Source organism: Salvelinus sp. IW2-2015, unplaced genomic scaffold, assembly GCF_002910315.2.
Source record: "Salvelinus sp. IW2-2015 unplaced genomic scaffold, ASM291031v2 Un_scaffold3441, whole genome shotgun sequence".
In the NCBI taxonomy this organism is placed as follows: Eukaryota; Metazoa; Chordata; class Actinopteri; order Salmoniformes; family Salmonidae; genus Salvelinus; species Salvelinus sp. IW2-2015.
The window spans coordinates 112,907-136,274 of NW_019944721.1; the positions used below are offsets into that span (position 1 = coordinate 112,907).

Consider the following 23,368-nt stretch of genomic DNA (forward strand, 5'->3'; position numbering starts at 1 on the left):
CGCACTCTGTTTAGCGTGTGTTGAATAGGTCAAACGACCCCTTGCTCTGTCAAAGATGTCTCGGTGCCTAAAATTGTTCAAATTCGCTTTGGGTTCTTCTCAAAGGGCCAACTCCAGGCTCCTGTCTTCTGGACGAGGATTGGGTAGTAGGCTGTAGGACCATTCAGTGAAGGTAAGCCGCTCGCTAACGTTAGTTGGCTAGCTAAAGCACTGCCGTTATATGATTCAACTAACGTTAGCATGCTTAGCCTAACGTTATATTACACAAGATCACTCCCTGTCATATGCAACATGAACGTGTCGACGACTGTGGAATGCGGTGTTTATTGACAAATGTGTCTAACTAGCCATCCAACTATTTTTGTTTGAGCTAGCTAGCTTATTTTGATATTTGGCATCTGGTGAATGAATTAACGTTACAATGTGACCGGACCATTGTATATACAATATGGGGACAGTTGCATGTCTGCCCCGTACCGCAGCACAGACGACAGTATCTTTTACCAAGGATGTATCCTTGACCTAACCTACAACTTCATTGTAAACTTGCATTCATGTTGCATCAGATAAATCCAAGGCAAGGACGTCTAAAAGCGAACCATGACCACTGACACTCAATGCGTTTGAATATTCAATATGATGATTGCATGACCTCACCCCACCTATCCCCTCCTGTCAAAAGATGCCCATGTCAGGCAGCAGCAGAAACAATGGTCCAGAGCGGCATGTGGAACCCCAGCCACCCAGGCCTCGGTCTCACCCAGTGTTCCTACTACAGCACCAAGGAAGCTGAAGAAGTCCCTCTGGATACAGATAAGGTTCTAGAAGCTGAGAAAGCTCCTGCGACGGAGAAAGTTGAAGAAGTAAAGAATATTCAAGAAGCAGAGGATAAAGCACCTGAAGAAGAACCCCTGCACACAATCATCCAGACTCAGAGAATGTCCAAGGTGATATGTTTTCTGACCTCAGACCTGTTGTTAGCTAACATTTTCAGTTTTGTGCTATAACAATTGAAACTTCAACATCACTAGCCAGTGATTGTCATAGTATTATGCTTTGGCAACATGAATGGACACTGGATAGTTTTATGTGTAGCTTATGATACACTTTAATCCACATCCTGTGTCCTTAACTTCCTTAGTTTAGCATGCTAACAGTTTCAATCTGATTTGTCCAGGCACCTTTTCCAAGCATGAGTTCCAGGCTGAGACCAAGAAACTCTTGGACATTGTTGCTAGATCTCTGTACTCTGAGAAGGAGGTGAGTGATGGCCTGACCGGGTACAGCAACTTGAGAACTGATTGAATGTATATAAATGACTAACTGATGGACCAGTGATAATGTGCTTGCCGTATCTAGCTAGGTATTTCAGGAACCTTACGCTAAGATAATCTGTGTTTTTAACCTTTTCCATCCTGGCCCATTGCTCAGGTGTTCATCCGTGAGCTGATCTCCAATGGCAGTGACGCCCTGGAGAAGCTGCGCCACCAGCTGATAACGGGAGGGGCGACACGGCCCCCATGGAGATCCACCTACAGACGGACCAGGCCAAGGGCACCTTCACCATCCAGGTACGCAAAACCAGGACGAGGGAGTAGGGTGGCTGTGGTAACTGGTAACATGCTTTTAAGATTTTATAAAAAATTGATCTATTCTTTCTTAGAATTATTTTAGTCATGAATCATCGTGAAATGCTAATTTGATCGACTTAAAATGCACAATCACTGTTAGGTCTTTCTATTCATCATTTCAAAGTTCTGTATAGCACTGAATCAGTCTGCCACCTGTGGGGATGAAACAGAACTTGCACAGTTATAAAACTTGCTGTCTGTAGTTCTGACAGCTGGCTGTAGTTCCAAAGATAGGGAGGAATGTACTACCAAATGGTCCTTTGCTCTTGGTGATGGCTTAACAGCAGACTATTTATCATCCTCTTTTAGGACACAGGAGTTGGGATGAACCAAGAGGAGCTGGTGGCCAACCTGGGGACTATCGCTCGCTCTGGATCCAAGGTAAACCTAGCTCCCTTTGTTACATCTCTTACATTTCCCCATTATCTGCCTTCCCATTTTTTAAATGTTTTAATTCCAATGACTTGAGGAATATTCAAAATATCTATTATAGGGCTGTGACAATACCAGTATCACAATATTCTTTCCATGGCAAAAATGAAAACACGAAGCAGGCAACTCTTTGGTCCTTTTAAAAACATGCTGTATGTAAATTATTGTGCCTTAGCTTGGAAAATAATGACATGACTCTGGATGACAGCGTAATGATGTTTGTTTCCAACAGTAGGGCTGTTTTCATAAAGAAATTAAATACAATTTGTGGATTGTTTCTTTGCCACGTTYRTAACGAGTGGTCACCATCTCTATAACGACATACTGGTATCGTCCCGCCCCAAATTGATCATTATCTACAATCTCATTCAATTACAATGTCAGGGCCTAAGCTTTCTCGTTTCATCAATTTGCTCACTTTTGTTGGTGTCTCTTTTCCATTCAATTCACATTTTACCCCTGCTTCCTCTCTTTCTATCCCCCATCCCTCCTTCCTAGGKTTTCCTGGATGCCCTGCAGAGCCAGGCGGAGGCCAGCAGCTCCATCATTGGMCAGTTTGGCGTGGGCTTCTACTCTGCCTTCATGGTGGCTGACCGTGTGGACGTCTACTCCCAGTCAGCCGAGCCCAGCAGCCCCGGATACAAGTGGTCCTCTGATGGGTAGGAGAGGAGGGAGGGATGGAGAGGGGAGGAATTTGATCAGTGTGAAAAGAGGAAGGGATGGTGAGAAAGAGGAGGATGAAGAGGGAGAGAGAAGGGATGGAGAGGTAGGTGGATGGATTGTGTGAGAATAGGGCGTGATAGCGAGGTATGTCTTAGTAACACATTAGAATATGTTTCATGTAAAAGATACGGACCACAGTGTGTGATCTCTGTGATCCCCAGGTCTGGAGTGTTTGAGATAGCTGAGGCAAGTGGGGTCAGACCAGGCACTAAGATAGTGCTGCACCTCAAGGATGACTGCAAGGAGTTCTCTGCTGAGGACAGAGTCAAAGGTATGGATCATACAAGACCCCTTTGATAACTGTACTGTCTTTTATAGACATTCCACATGCATAGTAGACATTCAARATGCGTAATCGTTCCTATAAGATTCATGTCAGAGTCTGTGRAAGCCTTGGAGGCTTGCTGCTTGTCCAGGCAGGACTAACAGATGTCATATGTTGTTGCAGAGGTGGTGACCAAATACAGCAACTTTGTCAGTTTCCCCATCTTCCTGAACGGACGACGACTCAACACTCTCCAGGTGAGCACCTGGCCCACTCTTCCGGTTCTATCGACTTCTTACAGGGCTGAGATGGACCACAGCGATTGCTTTTCATTGGACCACTCTGATTGTTATGGCTTAATGTCCTTCATGGGGTTGTTAGTAAGGATTAGTTGAATTGCTGGACTTATCGATTAAGTGGCGTCCACATGGATTCTAATAGAGGGAATCAACTTATCAGGAAGGGAAACAAAGTCAAGAGACAAACTYATTGATACATTAATTGGCCCTGACAACTTATTGGTTCTGAACTTGTGTTGGACTGATTCCCAGTTATTAGTCCTATTTTGTAGTGGAGTGTYTGTCTGCCTGCCTGTCTGCAGTGAATGTGTGTACCTGCATACWCTGTGTGTAAGTGTATCCATCCGGTATATTAACGTCCCTCTCCAGGCCCTGTGGATGATGGAACCCAAGTCCATCAGTGAGTGGCAGCACGAGGAGTTCTACCGTTACGTGGCTCAGTCATACGACAAGCCCCGTTACACACTGCACTACCGCGCTGACGCCCCCGTCAACATCCGCTCCATCTTCTACGTCCCAGACGTGGTGAGGAGAGAGGGGGGGCAGGGTGGATCTTGGGTGTTGGGAGCAGAGGGCTAGGATGGGCTGGGGAGAGGGGATAGAGGGGTAGGGGGCACTGAGGGGTAGGGGGCACTTGGGCACCAAGGGTGGGAGTGGGGAGAGGAAGGGAGCAAAGATACTTGTTGAGGAAAAGAGAAACTAATAAGTGATGTTAAATGAGATCTTTCTGAGGTCAAGGCTCTGTGACATAATGAACACCACAGTTGTAAATGTTGACGTCCCGGTATGTTCATMACTGCCTGTAATATTACCGTGTGTCAATGTGTGAGCAGAAGCCATCCATGTTTGACGTGAGCAGAGAGATGGGCTCCAGTGTGGCTCTGTACAGCAGGAAGGTTCTCATCCAGACCAAGGCCACTGAAATCCTGCCCAAGTGGCTACGCTTCCTTAGAGGTCAGTCTTTACTCKGTACCTCCTCAGCTGTGCCCATCTTAATGTCTCCCTTGATCTTTCCCCTCACATCTGCCCTCTGGTGTGTTTCCTTGTCTGTRTCTTTCRGTGTTGATTGTAAATGCTAGTGTTACAGTATAACAGTGTGTTTATGTATTTGTATACAGGTGTGGTGGACAGTGAGGATATCCCATTGAACCTGAGCAGAGAGCTGCTGCAGGAGAGCACCCTCATCAGGTGAGACTGGAGCACTACAAATCAGCTCTTTCCAGACAAATGACACTGCTATGTCTAGTCTGTAGTAACATTCACCCTCTTTTCAATACAGTGTCTTTCTACTCCTGCCCATTTACATCCACGGATCTTCACTCCCTTTTATTCTTCTGATGATCTCCGTTTCCTCTCCCTCTCATGCTTTCCATCTCTCTCTCTGTCTCTCTCTGTCTCTCTCTACAGGAAGCTGAGGGACGTGCTACAGCAGCGTATCATCAGTTCTGATGGACCAGAGTAAGAAGGAACTGAGAAGTACGCCAAGTTCTTTGAGGACTACGGCTGTTCATCAGGAGGGTATCGTCACCACAGCAGGAGCAGGATGTCAGGGTGAGACTAGGGGCTGGGACAGGGGAGAGCAGGAGTCAGGGTGAGACTGGGGGGCTGGGACAAGGGAGAGCAGGGAGTCAGGGTGAGACTGGGGGGCTGGGACAGGGGAGAGCAGGAAGTCAGGGTGAGACTGGGGGGTGGGACAGGGGAGAGCAGGACGTCAGGGTGAGACTGGGGGGCTGGGACAAGGGAGAGGCAGGACGTCAGGGTGAGACTGGGGGTTGGGACAGGGAGAGCAGGACGTCACGGTGGGGCTGGTAACAAGGGAGAGCAGGGAGTCAGGTGGAGACTGGGGGGTTGGGACAGGGAGAGCAGGAAGTCAGGGTGAGACTGGGGGCTGGACAGGGAGAAGCAGGACGTCAAGGGTGAGACCTGGGTGGGCTGGGACAAGGGAGAGCAGGACGTCAGGGTGAGACTGGGGGTTTGGACAGGGGAGAGCAGGACGTCAGGGTGGGGCTGGGACAAGGGAGAGCAGGAGTCAGGGTGAGACTGGGGGTTGGGACAGGGAGAGCAGGGAGTCAGGTGAGATTGGGGGTTTGGGACAGGGGAGAGCAGGAGTCAGGGTGAGACTGGGACAGGGGACAGCTGGGGTGAGGAATGAAAAAATGAGTATGCATGTAGGTTTTTGGGGGAAAGGGAACAAGAGGATTAATGTCCTAGGAATCAGAAATGTGAATTATGTAGTCCATGTACAACACTCATTATCACTGTCTTCTCTTGTCCTTTGTCTCTCTCGCTCTCTTTTGTACAGGAGGACATCGGCAAGCTGTTGAGGTTTGAGTCTTCGGCGCTACCCGGGGCCAGCAGACCAACCTGAAGGAGTACGGCTCCCGTATGAAGGCCGGGACACGTAACATCTACTACCTGTGTGCCCCAAACCGCACCTGGCTGAACACTCCCCCTACTTTGGAGGCTATGAAGCAGAAAGAATGGAGGTGAGATGTTTTCAGATAGCCAACAGATCTGGTAGCAGGCTGTCTTGCTAACTCTCCTATGAGCATTGTCATGTCAAACAACACGCAGATCCTGGGACCAGGCTACTTTTCAGATGGGAAATATAAGACAGAAGTGATGGTGGGAGTCTGTCACTTCATCAGTGGTGGGCAGGTTTTCATCATTACTCCCTGTAATTGTTGTCAGTGTCTAACTTCTTCTTCTCTTTGTTTTCTTTGTCTCAGGTGCTGTTCTGCTAATGAGCAGTTTGACGAGCTCACCCTCCTGCACCTCAGAGAGTTTGACAAGAAGAAGCTGATCTCTGTGGAAACAGACATTGTGGTGGACCACTACAAGGAAGAGAGGTACCAGGACAGCAAGCCAGGTAAGGCCCATCTCTCTCTCTGACCATTTCACTGAATGCTATGTGAAGTTAGATTCATTTGAGGGGAAATCCTTGCTTCCACTTATGTCACATTTTCACCTGATCATGCATGGATATCAATAACCAGGTTTCCATCCAACCTGTTAATGCGAGGGAAGTTCGTCGATAATGTCATGACAGGCCTGAGGGAAACAGTTCATTTGTCGGTCCACTTTCCAAATGTCAACAAATATGATGGACAATGTGGGATATTTTTGTGTCTGTAAAATTATTATGTGAGAAATGTCGGTGGATACGCTTTTAGTGAAGTATTGTGTGGTCTCTCACTAGGACTGGGGAAAGCATGCCGTTTAATTATGCTAGCAGGTGGAAGTTCTGATGACCTTCACAGGGTGGTGAAGTGCACAGTGATTTGATGCTCCTTTCCAATAAATCTCCAGGGTCTGATTCTGGTGAATGCCTTGGCTGCCGTTTGACTAAAGTAATTTAGCTCTTTTGTCCATAATAATCTCATGTATTGGCTATACAGCACTGTATCTGCAGCTGCTTGGCTGGAGCGCCCTGCAACACAGAGTGGACACGCTCTCTATTAACACCATGTTGTGAGAAAACCATCAAGTAGTGTTGAAAATTCAATAGAAACCCATTTAACATGTATTTTTTATTCAGTAAAAAATGCAAAAGGTGTTTTATGTACATCACGTCATCACGCACAGCCTTTTTCCCCAACAAGTGACTTTGATGAAAACATATACGGTGGGAAATTGCGCAGGTTTTTATGCAGATTTTTGGATGGAATTGGATGGAACCTAACTAATGGGAGACGAAGTGAAATGTGCCCTTAGCCTCCAACCACAGAGCTAATCTAGGTGTTAACCTAGCTTCAGACAGTAATATGAGTACTCTAAAACTAACTCGTGTTCTCTCCTGTGTCTATAGCCTCTGAGCGTCTGACAGAGGAGCAGGCTGAGGACCTGATCTCCTGGATGAGGAACAATCTGGGAAACAGAGTCACAATCAAGTACTGTTACCCTACCACACTATCTACATAGTCACCAACATAGGGTACTGTTACCCTACATTAACTATCTACATTAGTCACCAACATCAGGGTACTGTTACCCCTACCATTACTATCTACATTAGTCACCAACATCAGGGTACTGTTACCCTACCATCACTATCTACACTAGTCACCAAATCAGGGTACTGTTTCCTACCATCACTATTACACTAGTCACCAACATCTGGGTACTGTTACCCTTTACCATCACTATCTAAACTAGTCACCAACATCAGGGTACTGTTTACCCTCCATCACTATCTACACTAGTCCCAACATCAGGGTACTGTTTCCCTACCATCACTATCTAAACTAGTCACACAACATCAGGGTTACTGTTACCTACCATCACTATCTACACAGCTCACCAACATCAGGGTACTGTTACCCTACCATCACTATCTACATTAGTCACCAACATCAGGGTACTGTTACCCTACCATCACTATATACATTATCACCAACATCAGGGTACTGTTACCTACCAATCACTATATAACATTGTCACCAACATCAGGGTACTGTTACCTACCATCATATATACATTAGTCCACCAACATCAGGGTACTGTTACCTACCATCACTATATACATTAGTCACCAACATCAGGGTACTGTTACCCTACCATCACTATATACATTAGTCACCAACATCAGGGTATGTTACCCTACCATCATATATACATTAGTCACCAACATCAGGGTACTGTTTACCCTACCATCACTATCTACACTAGTCACCAACATCAGGTATGTTACCCTACCATCACTATCTACACTAGTCACCAACATCAGGGTACTGTTACCCTACCATCACTATCTACACTAGTCACCAACATCAGGGTACTGTTACCCTACCATCACTATCTACACTAGTCACCAACATCAGGGTACTGTTACCCTACCATCACTACTACACTATCACCAACATCAGGGTACTGTTACCCTACCATCACTATCTACACTAGTCACCAACATCAGGTACTGTTACCCTACATCACTATCTACACTGTCACCAACATCAGGGGTACTGTTACCTACCATCACTATCTACACTAGTCACCAACATCAGGGTACTGTTACCCTACCATCACTATCTACACTAGTCACCAACATCAGGGTCTGTTACCCTACCATACTATCTACATTAGTCACCAACATCAGGGTACTGTTACCCTACCATCACTTCTAAACTAGTCACCAAACATCAGGTACTGTTACCCTACATCACTATATACATTAGTCACCAACATCAGGGTACTGTTACCTACCATCTTACTATCTACATTAGTCACCAACATCAGGGTACTGTTACCCTACCATCACTTCTAAACTAGTCACCAACATCAGGTACTGTTACCTACCATCACTATCTACAACTAGTCACCAAACATCAGGTACTGTTACCCTACCATCACTATCTACATTAGTCACCAACATCAGGGTACTGTTACCCTACCATCACTATCTACATTAGTCACCAACATCAGGGTACTGTTACCTACCATTCACTATCTACACTAGTCACCAACATCAAGGTACTGTTACCCTACTATCAACCTATCTAAACTAGTCACCAACATCAGGGTACTGTTACCCTACCATCAATATCTAAACTAGTCACCAACATCAGGGTACTGTTACCATAACATCACTATCTACACTAGTCACCAACATCAGGTACTGTTACCCTACCATCACTATCTACACTAGTCACCAAACATCAGGGTACTGTTACCCTACATCACTATCTACACTAGTCACCAACATCAGGGTACTGTTACCCTACATCACTATCTACACTAGTCACCAACATCAGGGTACTGTTACCCTACCATCACTATCTACACTAGTCACCAACATCAGGGTACTGTTACCCTACCATCACTATCTACACTAGTCACCAACATCAGGGTACTGTTACCCTACCATCACTATCTACACTAGTCACCAACATCGGGTACTGTTACCCTACCATCACTATCTACACTAGTCACCAACATCAGGGTACTGTTACCCTACCATCACTATCTACACTAGTCACAACATCAGGGTACTGTTCCTACCATCATATCTACACTAGTCACCAACATCAGGGTACTGTTACCCTACCATCACTATCTACACTAGTCACCAACATCAGGGTACTGGTTACCCTACCATCACTATCTACACTAGTCACCAAACATCAGGGTTACTTGTTACCCTACCATCACTATCTACACTAGTCACCAACATCAGGGTACTGTTACCCTACCATCAACTATCTACAGCTAGTCACCAACATCAGGGTACTGTTACCCTACCATCACTATCTACACTAGTCACCAAACATCAAGGGTACTGTTTACCCTACATCACATCTACACTAATCACCAACATCAGGGTACTGTTACCCTACCATCACTATCTACACTAGTCACCAACATCTGGGTACTGTTACCTACCATCACTATCTACACTAGTCACCAACATCAGGGTACTGTTACCCTACCATCACTATCTACACTAAGTCACCAACATCAGGGTACTGTTACCCTACCATCACTATCTACACTTGTCTACCAACATCTGGGTACTGTTACCCTACCATTACTATCTACATTAGTCAACCAACATCAGGGGTACTGTTACCCTACCATCACTATCTACACTAGTCTACCAACATCAGGGTACTGTTACCCTACCATCACTATCTACACTAGTCTACCAACATCAGGGTACTGTTATCCTACCATTACTATCTAACATAGTCACCAACATCAAGTACTGTTACCTACCATCACTATCTACACTAGTCACCAACATCAGGGTACTGTTACCCTACCATTATTATCTACACTAGTCACCAACATCAGGGTACTGTTACCCTACCATCACTATCTACACTATTCTACCATTACCATGATCACTATAACCAGTGGGAACGGTCAGGCCTCTTCCGTGGTCTTGTGTGACTGATTTGATCAGCCTATATATACAGTAACTACTGGCTAACTGGACTTTGGTACTGTATGTAAGAATCAGTCCATTTGTAAGGTTTCCTTTGTGTTGTCTGTGACTGCTCATTTCTTCACCTTTGACCTCCAGGTGACCCCTCGTCTGGACAACCCACCCGGCCATGATCACGGTGCTGGAGATGGGTGCCGCACGCCACTTCCTGCGTACCCAGCAGATGGCCCGCCAGCACAGAGGAGAGGGCCCAGATACTGCAGCCACCCTGGAGATCAACGCTGGTACAGGAGGGGAGGGGAGAGGCATCTCTAAATCGAGGCGTTTTATTGTGCAAATCCATAAGTTTCAAGTTTTATTTGTCACATGCACAAGTGAAATGCTTAACTTGTAAGCCTTCCCAACACGCAGTATTCAATGTCAAAATAGTATTTGTGTTGATTTGTGCTTGTCCCTCCTGCTCTCCCTTTCTCTGTAGTCATGACCTCATCAAGATGATGCACTCACTGAAGGAGTCCGACTCTGCACTCGCACAACTGCTGCTGGAGCAGGTAGAGTTAACACTATCCTGGATCACACTATCCTGGGTCACACTAATCTGGGTCACACTATCCTGGATCACACTATCCTGGATCACACTCCCTACACTTTGGGGTCTGAAGCCATATTAAGCTGGTGACCAGGGTTTGAAGCCCATCCATTTACAATGTAATTTCAGTTTACTTCCTGAATTTACCCTCAACACTGGTTGAGACACAAACATTAATCAGCATTTAAAAACATGGTAGTTAGTATTCTCTGTAAATGGAGGCCCTTCAGGACATTCATAGTTTCTCTGAGCTTAATGGCATTCTGTTTCACTCTCATAACCTGTTGTGTTCGGACTCCTAGATGTCAAACTAAGATGAAGCCTTTAGAGGGTGGTATTAGACCAGTCTTGCATGTGTCTCTAACCCGTGCCTCTTCTGATCCTTGACCTCAAGATCTACGACAACGCCATGATCGCAGCGGGCTCAAGACGACCCCCGACCCATGATCGCCCGCCTCAACGACTGCTGACCAGAGCGCTGGAGAAACACTGAGACGTCAACCTGGCGTCACCTGTAGGGCCTATAGACACTACAGTCACTGCCTGGTTTAACTCCCCGTCTCCCCAACCAACCGTCCTACTGGTCAGGTCACTGTAGGCCCTACATAGACATGTGACCTGGCTCTACATGCTGCAGATACTACCCCCATCAACAACACACTGCTCTGGTGGCCTTTCCACATTCAGGCCTGCCCATCTATACCCCAGAAAAGTCCCTTCAATACCAACGGACTGTTTGAGGAGAGCAGGGAGGCTTTGGCCTGCTCAGAGACCTGAAAAAGGAGCAGACGGACACGACTCAAGCTGTGGATTTGTGTGCTGCTCCGACTCTCCAGCGGTGTTTACTCATGTTGTGTGTGATGACCGAGATATTTATAAGACTGTGCCATGAGCAGAGTGGAACCCCCAGATCTGAAGAATGGGTTAGGGCTTTGTAAAGGAAGTCTTATTGACATTGGGACTGGTGTAATAATTGTACACATTTCCATGGCGTGCATACTTCCTAGATGACCGTTCAATACAGTTGTTACTGTTGGCCCTCTTTTTTTTCTTCCTATTTTAGTTTTTGTCATCTTGATTTGGGTTCCAAATTTTTTTTTGTACCTTTTTTTTGTTGCGTGATATTTTGTTACGTGATATTTTCCTCCCAGCTATTCCTCAGATATGATGGTTGGCAATCCCAATATTTGAGCCATAGATTCCTGTCCTTCAGAGAAGAATATTGAAACTGACTGTAAAGACTTATTTTACAATTAGATGTGTTGCTGGGAGAAATGTGTAACAGATTGTATATTACCATCTGTCTGTGGAATGTGTAACAGATTGTATATTACCATCTGTCTGTGCAATTTGACAACTGTCTTAATTCAGTGCTCAAGTTATCCAGACAATATATTTGTTGTTGTACCTGTTAACAATGGCTGACATCGAAGAATGAGCGCTTCTAATACCCAGATTGTAAAGTATGATACTGATGTATTGTGAATAAAACACAATTACTGAACCCTGTGGATTGACCTCTAGAGACCCGTTTATACCTGGTGCTAACATGTGTAATGCGTCCTGTAGTCAGGCACACGGTCTAGCTGGATGTCTCATGTAAACAGATATGGATTATGCAACCATTTAAGGCTGGGATTCAATCCATTCCGTATTATAGCACACAACATTTTACAGGTAATTTCTGATTGAGTCACAATCTGCAGAGATTACCGTAAATGCGGTATCCGTGGACGTAGAGGAAAATGCCTTTAAAAGCTGAATTGGTGGCCTTCCAGCCTGCTGCTCTATGGAGTGAATGTATCTAAAAATATCACAGCTCATATAACTATGGACCAGGAAAATAAGACATTTTAATACCATGTTTAGATGAGGCAAAGCTTCATCAGATAGTGATGGGATCTCCACCCTTGCCGACGTACTTCTCAAAAAATGCTTCGGCAAGATTAAACCTGTGACACCTCTTTTTCACATATTTAAAGGTAGTACACTGAAAAAATATAAACACATGTAAAGTGTTGGTTTCATGAGCTGAAATAAAAGATCCCAGACATTTTCCATATACACAAAAAAGCTTATTTCTTTCAAATTTTGTGCAGAAATTTGTTTACATCCCTGTTAGTGAGCATTTCTCCTTTGCCTAGATCAGGGCTTCCCAACCCTCTTCCTGGAGATCTACAGTCCTGTGGGTTTTCAGTCCAACCCTAATTTAACACACCTGATTCTACTAATTAGCTGCTCAAAAATACCTTAACGAGATACCTAAATATAGGGTTGGACTGAAAACCTACAGGACAGATCTCCAGGAAAGGGTTGGGCAGCCCTGGCCTAGATAATCCATCCACCTGACAGGTGTAGCATATCAAGAGGCTGATTAAACAGCATGATCAATACACATACACCTTGTGCTGGGGACACAACACGATTCCACAGATGTCTCAAGTTTTGAGCAGCTCTACCATAAACTGTCTCCAATGTAATTTTATATATTTTGGCAGTACGTCTGACCAGCCTCACAACACGCAGACCACGAGTAACCACGCCAGACCAGGACCTCCACACCTGGCTTCTTCACCTGCGAGATCATCTGAGGGGGGAAAGAGTGGTGAGTATTTCTGTCTGCAATAAAGCCCTTTTGTGGGGACAACTCCTTCTGATTGGCTGGGCCTGGCTCCCCAGTGGGTGGGCCTAGCTGCCGGCCTATGGCTGCACCACTGCCCAGTTAGTGAAATCCATAGATTAGGGCCTGATGAATTATTTCTTATATGAACTGTAACTCAGTCAAATCTTTTAAATTGTTGCATGTTGCGTTTATTATTTTGTTCAGTGTTATTAGAATGTGATTAGTTAAGAATGTTTGGTAAGGTTGGAAAACAAGTCGCTACCAGGATTTGAACTGGTAACCTTGCAAGTCACAACCTACATTTAACACCCTCCATCCACATCCAACCTACCTTCTTAAAAACATTTATTTTATTTGACCTTCATCTGTAAACTGGTCATGGCTAGAAGGGATCCAGCTTTTGTCAGAATTTACTTGTCGTTGCAGGTTTAGGAGAATTAGGTAAGAAAAGGTAGGGTTAGCTCAAATGCCAAAAATAATACAAAAAAATTACTTTTGACAAAAGCTGGTCCTGTCTAGACATGACCCTGTAAACTCCATCCACTGACATGCCACTCTACACTCTGCCCACTGAGCTTTCATCCAACCAATCAAATTAGTTCTGCCTTTGAGGCGGAGCTTCTCTGAGAACAAAATTGAGGCTAGGCCACCTTGTTGCCAAATGTTGTCGAACGTTGCAGATAGAGAATATCATTAATTGAGCTGATGTGATTCCTTAGTCTACATGGCAGAGGCATGTTTGTTCTACATAGATAGCCCATTTATATATGAACCCAAAACATTGGGTCCGCTGAACGTGACCCATGATTCATGTCAGCTTTCTATTGTCTAGTGCTGCTCTGTAATGAGCCTTGTATTGAATCCTGCCCTGAATGAGGAAAACTCCTAAGCAGAATTCCAAGACTCTTTCTAATTATTCTTTCTCAGTTCGTTGTGTCCTCTCTCTCCGCCTAATTAACACCCTCCACCTCCAGCCTCCCTCCCTGACCTTGAACCATCTCTAGCCTCCTCCCTGACCCTCCATACTCCCTCCCTGACCCACCATCCACCTCCATACTCCCTCTCTCCATACTCCCTCCCTGACCACCATCCACCTCCATACTCCCTCCCTGACCCTCCATACACCCTCTCTCCCTGACCCTCCAATCTCCCTCCCTGGCCCTCCATCCACCTCCAGCCTCTCCCCTGACCCTCTAATCTCCCTCCCTGACCTGCCAATGCTAAATTGTAATTATTTTGCCACTATGGCCTATTTATTGCCTTACCTCCCTAATCTTACTACATTTGCACACAATGTACATAGATTGTTCTATTGTGTTTTTGACTGTACGTTTGTTTATGTGTAACTCGTGTTGGTGTTTTTTGTCGCACTGCTTTGCTTTATCTTGGCCAGGTCACAGTTGTAAATGAGAACTTGTTCTCAACTGGCCTACCTGGTGAAATAAAAATCTCTCTCCCTGACCCTCCATCCACCTCCAACCTCCCTGCCAGCCTTTATTGTATTAAACTTTTACCTGTAAACTCCACTGACTGACCTGTCACTAAGCTCTTCCCACTAAGCTTTCATCCAACCAACCAATCAGTTCCCCACTACCTCTGGAGTGGAACTATGAACACACAGCATGACTACCTCCGGAGGTCAGGAAGATCTGATCACAATCCCTTCTTTTAAATTGTCTATACCTGTCTAGAAATGTGGGCTAAATCAGAATATGGCCAAGAGCAGGATGCATGTTAGCAGCAGGTATAAACAGGGATCAGTTCTCTCCCACGGGCTCCAAGTGGCACAGCAGTCCAAGGCGCTACGTCTCAGTGCTTGAGGCGTCACTACAGACCCTTGTTCGATTCCAGGCTGTATCACAACCGGTTGTGATTGGGAGTCCCATAGGGCGGTGCACAATTTTCCCAGCGTCCTCCGGGTTAGGTCTGGCCAGTGTCTTGTAAATAAGACTTTGTTCTTAACTGACTTGCCTAGTTAAATAAAGGTAAAATACAAATAAAATAATGTGTCCAAGCAGTGGACACACTGTTTGACATCAGTGACACCCTGTGTAGTGATGCGTGTGCATTGCAAGCCACACCAACCTCCAATTTAGTGAAAAATAAATCTCACCACAGCACGTCTTGAGAACACATCTTTACTGCGTTTTTTAAGTAGTACAGACATTTGACATCTTAGTCCACAGGGTTGGACTTGAGAGATGGAGAATAACCAAAACTTCAAGACTTGTATCTTCCGGGTAGCTGCCCAAGTGGACAGCGTTGGTTGGTTAGTGTTGGTTGGTTGTACTGCTGTTAAAAAGGTAAAAGAGTTCAGGTGAGGGGTTGTCATGGCTGCGTCCCAGCGCTGCTCTCGAGTAATGCCCATCGCCATCCCATATTTCCACTCCTCTGGAGAAGACCCACACCTGTTACCAGGTGCACTAGGCTCCAACCTGGTTGAACCCCCCTCTCACCCGACCTTCAGGCCCCTCCATAAGGCCCTCTGCCCTGGCCGATGGGGCCCCAGATGGTGGAGCCCATCAGGACAGGTTGTCAATGTTGGCCAGGAAGCGCTGGGCCCACCACTCATCCAGATCGATGGGAACAAAGTCTGGGGACGGGGAAAAGAAGAGAGTTAGAGGAGGCCTCAAACATTGGGTTATGGTGTGGCAGCATTAACAAGTGGACCTCAACTTTTTTGTAGGGTGATGGTGTGAACAAAGGTTAGAAGCACATTATTGGAACTGGTCAAACATAGATGGTGACTATATTTTAGAAAACTAAAGTAAGAATTCAGTGGTGAAATTACTTAAGGTCCAATGCAGCTGTTTTTAACTCAATATTAAATCATTTCTGGGTAACAATTAAGTACTTTACTGTGACTGTTTTCAATTAAAATGGTCGAAGAGAAACAAAAATAGCTTCTTAGCAAAGAGCAATTTCACAAGCAAGAATTTTGCTAGGACTGTCTGGGAGTGATCTGAGTAGGGAATGGAAAACCGAAAACTAGCTGTTATTGGCAGAGAGGTTTGGAATTCTCTTTCTTATTGGTCTATTAACTAATTTACCACCTGGTGTCACCAGGCAGGCCAAAGCAAGCAGTCTTTTCTCATAATTTTCAAAATTTCAACTGCACTGGGACATTAAGACCACGAACAGTGACAACTCAGAGGTCATATCAGAACTTTCCCAATGTTTCCCAACATGACTTTCCCAATGTTTCCCAATAGGACTTTTCCAATATGACATTCCCAGTCAATGAACTCCAATATGACTTTCCCAATATCACTTCCCGAATGTTCCCCAATATGACTTTCCCAAAACGCCTCTTCTCATTGCTAAGAATGAAAACATGATGACTGACACAACCCTACATCACACTGGTTTATGTGGTGGCAGTGCTGTGACAGTCCTAACACACARGCAGATGTGACCTGCTGTCCAGGTGACCAAAAGAAGGTGCATCTTTCCATTGGGTGTGAAAAGCATGGGGGGTACGGACAGAGGAAGTGGTTTAGTGTCAAGGAAATGTGATGAGGGGGAGAGAATGGAGAACAGATTACAGTGAATGAGTGTTTAAGGGATGAGACTGAAGGAGGAAGGTAGACTCAGGGCAGGACTCACTCTTCATGGCTGGGTTGGGGCTGGGGTTGGTGTCTGAATACTGCACTGGTCCCTGAGCACTGGCACTTCCTGTCTCGTCACTGGCTCCTCCCTCCTCCGCCAGCTGCACTACCTCCTGCCAGACTGCAACAAGCAACACACAAGAACAACCTGGATACAAGCAGCCTTCAGTAGAATTGAATGTAGGTTCTTGGTTTTTTGAAATCTATGATTGTTCTTAGACATGCTTTAGTTTAACATTGCAAATACTACCAGGAGAAACAAGAAGAAAACATATGAAAATACTACCAGGAGAAACAAAGAAGAAGAAAACAATATCAAAATACTACCAGGAGAAACAAAGAAGAGAAGAAACAATTCAAAAATACTACACAGGAGAAACAAGAAGAAGGAAAACAATATCAAAATACTACCAGGAGAAACAAGAAAGAGAAGAAAACAATATCAAAATACTACCAGGAGAAACAAAGAAGAAGAAGAACAATATCAAAATACTACCAGGAGAACAAAGAAGAAGAAAACAATATGAAAGCAGACAGTCATATAGTGGAACATAAAATGGGGGAAACTCACCTAGAGTCAGTCAGGTTAAAACATTTTGCAGCTTAAAATGTGTAAAAAGGAAATAACCTTTGAACAAAAGTAGTCGTGCCACGTCACACAACAGTGTAAGGTCCAGTAGGGTGAATGTGACATAGCATGCCGCGTTTAAAACTACATGTTAAATAATGCACTCTGTCATGTGGATTTATGAGCGTTCAGTCCACTGGCACTAATGACCAATATTATCTCACTAGTCCAAATGTTTCAAGTACTATGTAATAAAATCACAGTCAAAATGCGGTAGCGTGTGGTAATCAAAATGAACCCGTACTGGGGATGAATGACTGCATAAATGAACAACAATGAACGATGAAGGCAAGTTTGCGTTCTATCATTTTACTTAAACATGCTCATAGTGAAGGCAAGATGGCGCTCCCATATAATGATCCATCTGTCAGATCTATGATAGGCACCTTTCACCATATGGACCTTCACATGACTTACACCTGTTGAACCACCAGGTTGTTTTCTAATGTTACAGGTGTAACTGTGTGGCCTAAAATGTGTATTTACTGGTTAATGATCCTATAAAACTTGTTGCAATCCTCATTTCTAGAACCTCTCTGTAGAAGGCTAGTATGAAGCAGGGCCTACTTTTTGTCTTGTCCACTCTAACCAAGGTTAGGTAGGTAATGTGCTGCCATTGCAAACGTTCAGTTGGAACGACCTAGTGTGTCACATGGGCAAGGGAGAAATGACTTAACAAGTTACACATGCTGTTTGGCTGGGTAGGTTAGGGTTAATGTTGAAACAGTCATTTAGCTTACTGTGTAGAGCTCCACTTAGGCACAAAAAAATACTTGTCTTCATTCAATTACACTGCAGACTCACGCAGTGACTATCAACACATATTTCTAGAAGCCATTGTGTACTACCTTCGTTGGAGGCAGAGTAGATCATTTACAACACACACGACAGATAGACCACACGATGGTGCTGGCAGAGGGCTTCAATTTGGGTGTGAGGGCAGTGGAATTCCAGCCAGCTCCCTGAGCTGTGTGCCTGCTATTACTGGTATCAGTGTCAGTGCAGCTGTGTGCTGAGCCTGGGAGGGGAACTACGCTGGTCCAACCTGACCCTCACCCTGCCTGGGGAGACTCCTCCTGGTCCAACCTGACCCTCACCTGCCTGGGGAGACTAACTCCTGGTCCACCCCTGACCCTCACCCTGCCTGGGGGAGACTAATCGCTGGTCCAACCCTGACCGCTCCTGCCTGGGGAGACTAACTCCTGGTCCAACCCTGACCTCACCCTGCCTGGGGAGACTAACGCCTGGCCAACCTGACTTCACCCTGCCTGGGGAGACTAATCCTGGTCCAACCCTGACCTGCAGCCTGCCTGGGGAGACTAATCCTGGTGCATCGCCTACCTGGCAACCGCTGCCTGGGGAGACTAACGCTGGTCCAACCCTGACCCTCCCCCGGCGGCGGGTGAAGGGTCAAATGAGAGGGTTTGGACTAGGCCAGCCCTGGCGTTAGATACTTCCCCGCGAGGCTGCTGCGGGTTGAGACTAAAGCGTGCTTGGTCCAACACACCTGGGTTGGAAACCCAGCTCACCAAGCTGGCCTGGGAGACTAAGCTTGGCTCGCACCTGCCAGCTCAGACCAGTCTGCCGTGGGGAGCAACGCCTGCGGGTCCAATTTAGTACTCACATCACCCCCTGGACCTCACCCTAGCCGTGGGGAGCACTAACGCGTGTGCCTCGGAGTACCGCTGAAACGGGGGCTTCTGCACTGGGAGAAGGACTAACGTGCGCCTGGTCCGAGACCTGACACCGCATCGGACGTTAGTCTGCTCTCGCACCTGGGCAGAGGACATAGACGGCGCTGGTCCCGGGTTGGCCCCGAACCGCTGCCTGGGGAGACTACGCCTGGTCAACCTCCCCTGCCCTGGGGAGACTACGCCTGGTCAACCTCACCCTTGCCTGGCGGAGACAACGCGCTGGTCCAACAGACCGTGACCCTCATCAGGGCAGGCTGTGGGTGGAAAGCGTTAGCTCTCCCAGTGCAAGGAGGTGACTGGGGTCATGGCCCAAGCCCTGTTAGGCACTTCCACCCAATAGGGACGGTTGAGGGATCGCCTCAGGACCAGGGCGTGTGGTCACGGGAGATCCTCGAACGGGTTGGACCAGCGATAGTTTACGACTCTGCTGCCTGGGCGAGCACGTAACGCCTGGTCCAACGCCAGGGTTGAAGGTCAGGGGTACTGGAGCCCTAGCACTCCTGCTAGGAGACTAACTCCTGGGTCCGCTATAGTCTCCCCAGGAACCGCTGAGTGAGGGTCAGGGCTTCACCGGCTGCTGAGACGCGGAGGGGTTAGTCTCTACACTAGCCTGGTCCAACCCGTGCAGGGTGGAGGGTCATCACGCCTGCCGGGGAGACCATAATCGCCTTGGGTCAACGCTAGACCAGGCCCGCTATAGCTCTGCTCGTGGCGGAGACTACCAGTCTGGCTCCGGCAACCCTGACCTCACCTCTGCCTTGGGGAGACTGACTGCCTGTCCACACAGCTGACGGTCATCGAAGGCTGCCTGGGAGGCTACGCCGTCGGATACAAGCGCGGCTTGGGACCCTCACCTGCTGGGGAAATACGCCTGTACAACCCTCGAGGGACCTCAAACCTTGTGCCTGGGGAGCACTACGCCTGGGGTCCAACCTGACCGGCCGTGCACGCTGGCTGCGGGGAGGACTATACTCCTGGTCAACGCCTGGACTCTGCGTACCACCCAGCGTCAGCCATTGGGGGAATGTACTAAACCTCAATGGGTGCCAAGGAGCCCTGTACCGATAGGAGTCCGGGTGGCTGCTGTAGTTTGGTGGGAGAACACTGAGAGGGGAGCTGACTCCTGGTCCAGACCCTGACGCCTCACCCTGCCGTAGTTGGGTGGGAGCAACACACTACTGAGAGGGGCGACTGACTCTGGTCAACCTGACCCTCACCTGCTGGTGTTGGGTGGGAGAACCTGAGAGGGGAGACTGACTCCTGTCCAACCTGACCCTCACCTGCCTGTAGTTGGGTGGGAGACAGCTGAGAGGGGAGACTGACTCCGGTCCAACCTGACCCCACCTGCCTGTAGTTGGGTGGGAGAACACTGAGAGGGGAGACTGACTCCTGGTCCAACCCTGACCATCACCCTGCCTGTAGTTGGRTGGGAGAACACTGGGAGGGAGTGTTAGAGGAGAGGTCCTACTGTCACCTCTAAAGGGACACTAGACAGAAAGGAGATGATTTGGAGACTACTCAGACAGTAGATGAGGTGAATAATAATAGTATGGTAATATTATGTTTACTATGGTCAACATTCATAATGTTGACTGAGAACATGGCTGACCATGTTGAAAGAGAAACACACATTCTTTGTAAAGTGGGTTGTAGGGGCAAGATCAGATCCCAGAGGCCCATTGTCCATAGAAGTCCTCAGTCACAACCATATTAAGTGTACTCGTGAGTGTATTGTAAAAGTAAAATTGCCAAGGTTTGAGGGGCTTGGTCCATTCTAGAAATTGTATTTCTAGGGTATCTCACTCCTTTACCTTCATAGATAAACTTGACATTCTCCTGGTGTGCAGAAGTGAAGCCCTCCTTGGGTTGGGGGTCCACCTGTAGAAGAGCTGCTGGGGTGTTGTGGTACTTCTTCCCATTCAGACGGTTAAACACGATCTTGGGTGCAGGAGAGCTGCAGGACAAAAAAAGATGGGCTTAAACAACATTTATTTTAAGTCTACACACAATATACCTATAGTAAATATGACATGATGAAATGRTCTCTAAATAGAGTTTCTTAGGCATGTTTGCTACTGTAGTTAAGGCGTCATAAATTACTCTGACTCTGCTCTCTCTMAATCATTCATTCATGACAAATGAATTAAAATGTATGCTTCACTCAGAGCAAGGACTAGCTAGATAGGAAGTCAGCCACCTGAACCACATCGGTTACCATACCTTCGAACACAGTAAGGTTTCTATGGTGATAACGAAAGCCCACATGATAAGAATGCAGTATTTTTATTTTATTTATTTGACCTTTATTTAACAGTATGGAGGATGCCATGATGGATATGCCGCATATTGTGCTTCTCTCTACTCTACTCGATCAGGACCAAATGAGTGAAATATTGCTAAAGATATGATAAACGCCTTATTGTTGCTGTTTATTTTAAACTGGTTATCTTGAAACTTAGTAAACATGTGTGAGTAGACAGCAGAGAGCAACTACCAAGCTAGCATGTTGCTCAGCTAGCATGCACGTGTTGGGACTAGACAGTGACAACAAACGCTCGTGAGTAACCTTGCTTCCCACACACAAGGTCGTTTCACGCCCCTGTTCAATGACATAAAAGCAGGTGGCTGTGGTTTGGAAAAGACCCACAACAGTGTGCCGTGTGATATAATGTGCCCCATGGATATTAGTTGTTATATCTAGCGTTCTACTATTTCATGCCAATACAGGCGCTCGCGCTACAACAATGTTGCAAGTGTCGATGCTAGTGTTGCAAGATGTGAATTTCTGAAACTTTAATGCTTCACAGGCTGCAGGTCGAAGCTATGCCAAACATCATTACAGTACAATMATAACAGTGACACTGCCATTATACGCTAATAACACGGTTAAACATATGTACAATGCAATAATAGTACTTACTCTGGTATAGACCAAGGCGTTTGTTTGTGCTTGAAGTCATTTATTTTGTCAATCTGCTGCGTTTGACCTGATATTAAAAAAGGTAATAGATATCAACATTGTACTGAAAAGGAAAGCAATATCAACATGTTAAGTTAACCACTGAAAACACAGAATGTATGTTACTGCCTCTGAATGAAGCACCTTTAATGGATTGGCATCAACATTGGCGCACATGCGTAAACCATGCGCAAATATACACTCGTGCCACACTGTAAATGTTAACATGTAACAAGGCATGTATCTAAGCTCAGAATTACAATGTATCATCACTTTCATGACAGWGTGAGCGAGAGGTCACTGGCACTTTGTTACAAAAGTGTCCGAATCGGTCTCCTAGAATCCACCACACTCACCTGTTCGTCGCTGTGTAACAAGTTTGCTGGGACCTCTTGTAATTGTGTACATCATGTGCTAGCAAAATCCTAGTGAACTTCAGTATGGCACTTTGAAGTGTCCTATAGACTTTCCAGGCCGGTTATGTCAGAGGCAAATTGGGTATAGGCTCAGTTTATAATTTATAAAATATTTACAATATTTCCTCTCGTGTAATTTCTCGACGCATCCACGATTAAAAAAACAGGTCCGTGTTTTTCCTGTTACATTGGGCAAATTCCGTTTCAAAATGATCTCTGCATTTCAACTACTAGAATCTTCTGCGCTGCGAACGACTGGTGGAAACTTTTGGGATAATCTACCGCGCAACAACATACCCATGAATCAAGCTCCTGTTTTTCGTTATTCAATCATTCTAGTTGAAAACGTATCTCAAAACAAACCATTATAGATTGCTACGTTCTCCTGAGGCCCTGTGGCACGAGCTGATCGCCTTGCATCCAGCGTGTGAAGAAGTAGGTAACTTTGGTCCTTGGGGCTSTCCGAGTCGGTACAATGTCAGATCTGATGACACATGAGCTGTCATTGAGCTGCAAAGACACTCAACCAACGCAGCGCATAMATTTTGACATCGCAACACGCCTCCCTCCGTCTTTTAAAGCGACAGTGACCAACTGACTGTATGGCAGAGGACAGGT

The 23,368-nt window shown here is 46.1% G+C and overlaps 2 protein-coding genes and 1 long non-coding RNA gene across 5 annotated transcripts; 1 reads left to right on the forward strand and 2 right to left on the reverse strand.

Moving 5' to 3' along the window:
* Window positions 1-11: 11 nt before the first annotated feature.
* Window positions 12-12,333, forward strand: trap1 (TNF receptor-associated protein 1). Its single transcript, XM_070441098.1, is given in 27 exon segments — window positions 12-176; window positions 683-721; window positions 724-924; window positions 927-947; window positions 1,178-1,260; window positions 1,432-1,501; window positions 1,504-1,571; window positions 1,941-2,012; window positions 2,562-2,722; window positions 2,948-3,057; window positions 3,235-3,308; window positions 3,720-3,875; window positions 4,184-4,304; window positions 4,469-4,538; window positions 4,758-4,852; window positions 4,855-4,901; window positions 5,653-5,695; window positions 5,698-5,836; window positions 6,080-6,219; window positions 7,159-7,228; window positions 8,804-8,819; window positions 10,372-10,389; window positions 10,391-10,517; window positions 10,711-10,784; window positions 11,217-11,245; window positions 11,247-11,284; window positions 11,287-12,333. Coding segments are annotated over 27 exon segments (2,232 nt in total). The 5' UTR covers window positions 12-55; the 3' UTR covers window positions 11,316-12,333.
* Window positions 12,334-15,567: 3,234 nt separating this feature from the next.
* On the reverse strand, window positions 15,568-23,274 carry LOC112075863 (MAPK regulated corepressor interacting protein 2). Its single transcript, XM_024142789.1, has 5 exons — window positions 22,691-23,274; window positions 22,296-22,362; window positions 21,187-21,329; window positions 17,052-17,174; window positions 15,568-16,038 (listed from the first exon to the last, which is right to left on the reverse strand). The coding sequence occupies exons 1-5, from the start codon at window positions 22,743-22,745 to the stop codon at window positions 15,968-15,970; spliced, it is 459 nt and encodes a 152-aa protein (XP_023998557.1). The 5' UTR covers window positions 22,746-23,274; the 3' UTR covers window positions 15,568-15,967.
* LOC139025869 (uncharacterized) lies at window positions 17,326-21,178 on the reverse strand. 3 transcript variants are annotated; one of them, XR_011477534.1, is made up of 4 exons: window positions 20,720-21,178; window positions 18,779-18,821; window positions 17,420-18,738; window positions 17,326-17,376 (listed from the first exon to the last, which is right to left on the reverse strand). It is a non-coding gene; the product is annotated as an uncharacterized lncRNA (long non-coding RNA). The 3 variants fall into 3 exon arrangements; XR_011477535.1 differs by lacking the exon at window positions 20,720-21,178 and adding an exon at window positions 18,868-18,998 and having other exon boundaries at window positions 18,779-18,825; XR_011477533.1 differs by lacking the exon at window positions 20,720-21,178 and having other exon boundaries at window positions 18,779-18,859.
* Window positions 23,275-23,368: the final 94 nt, after the last annotated feature.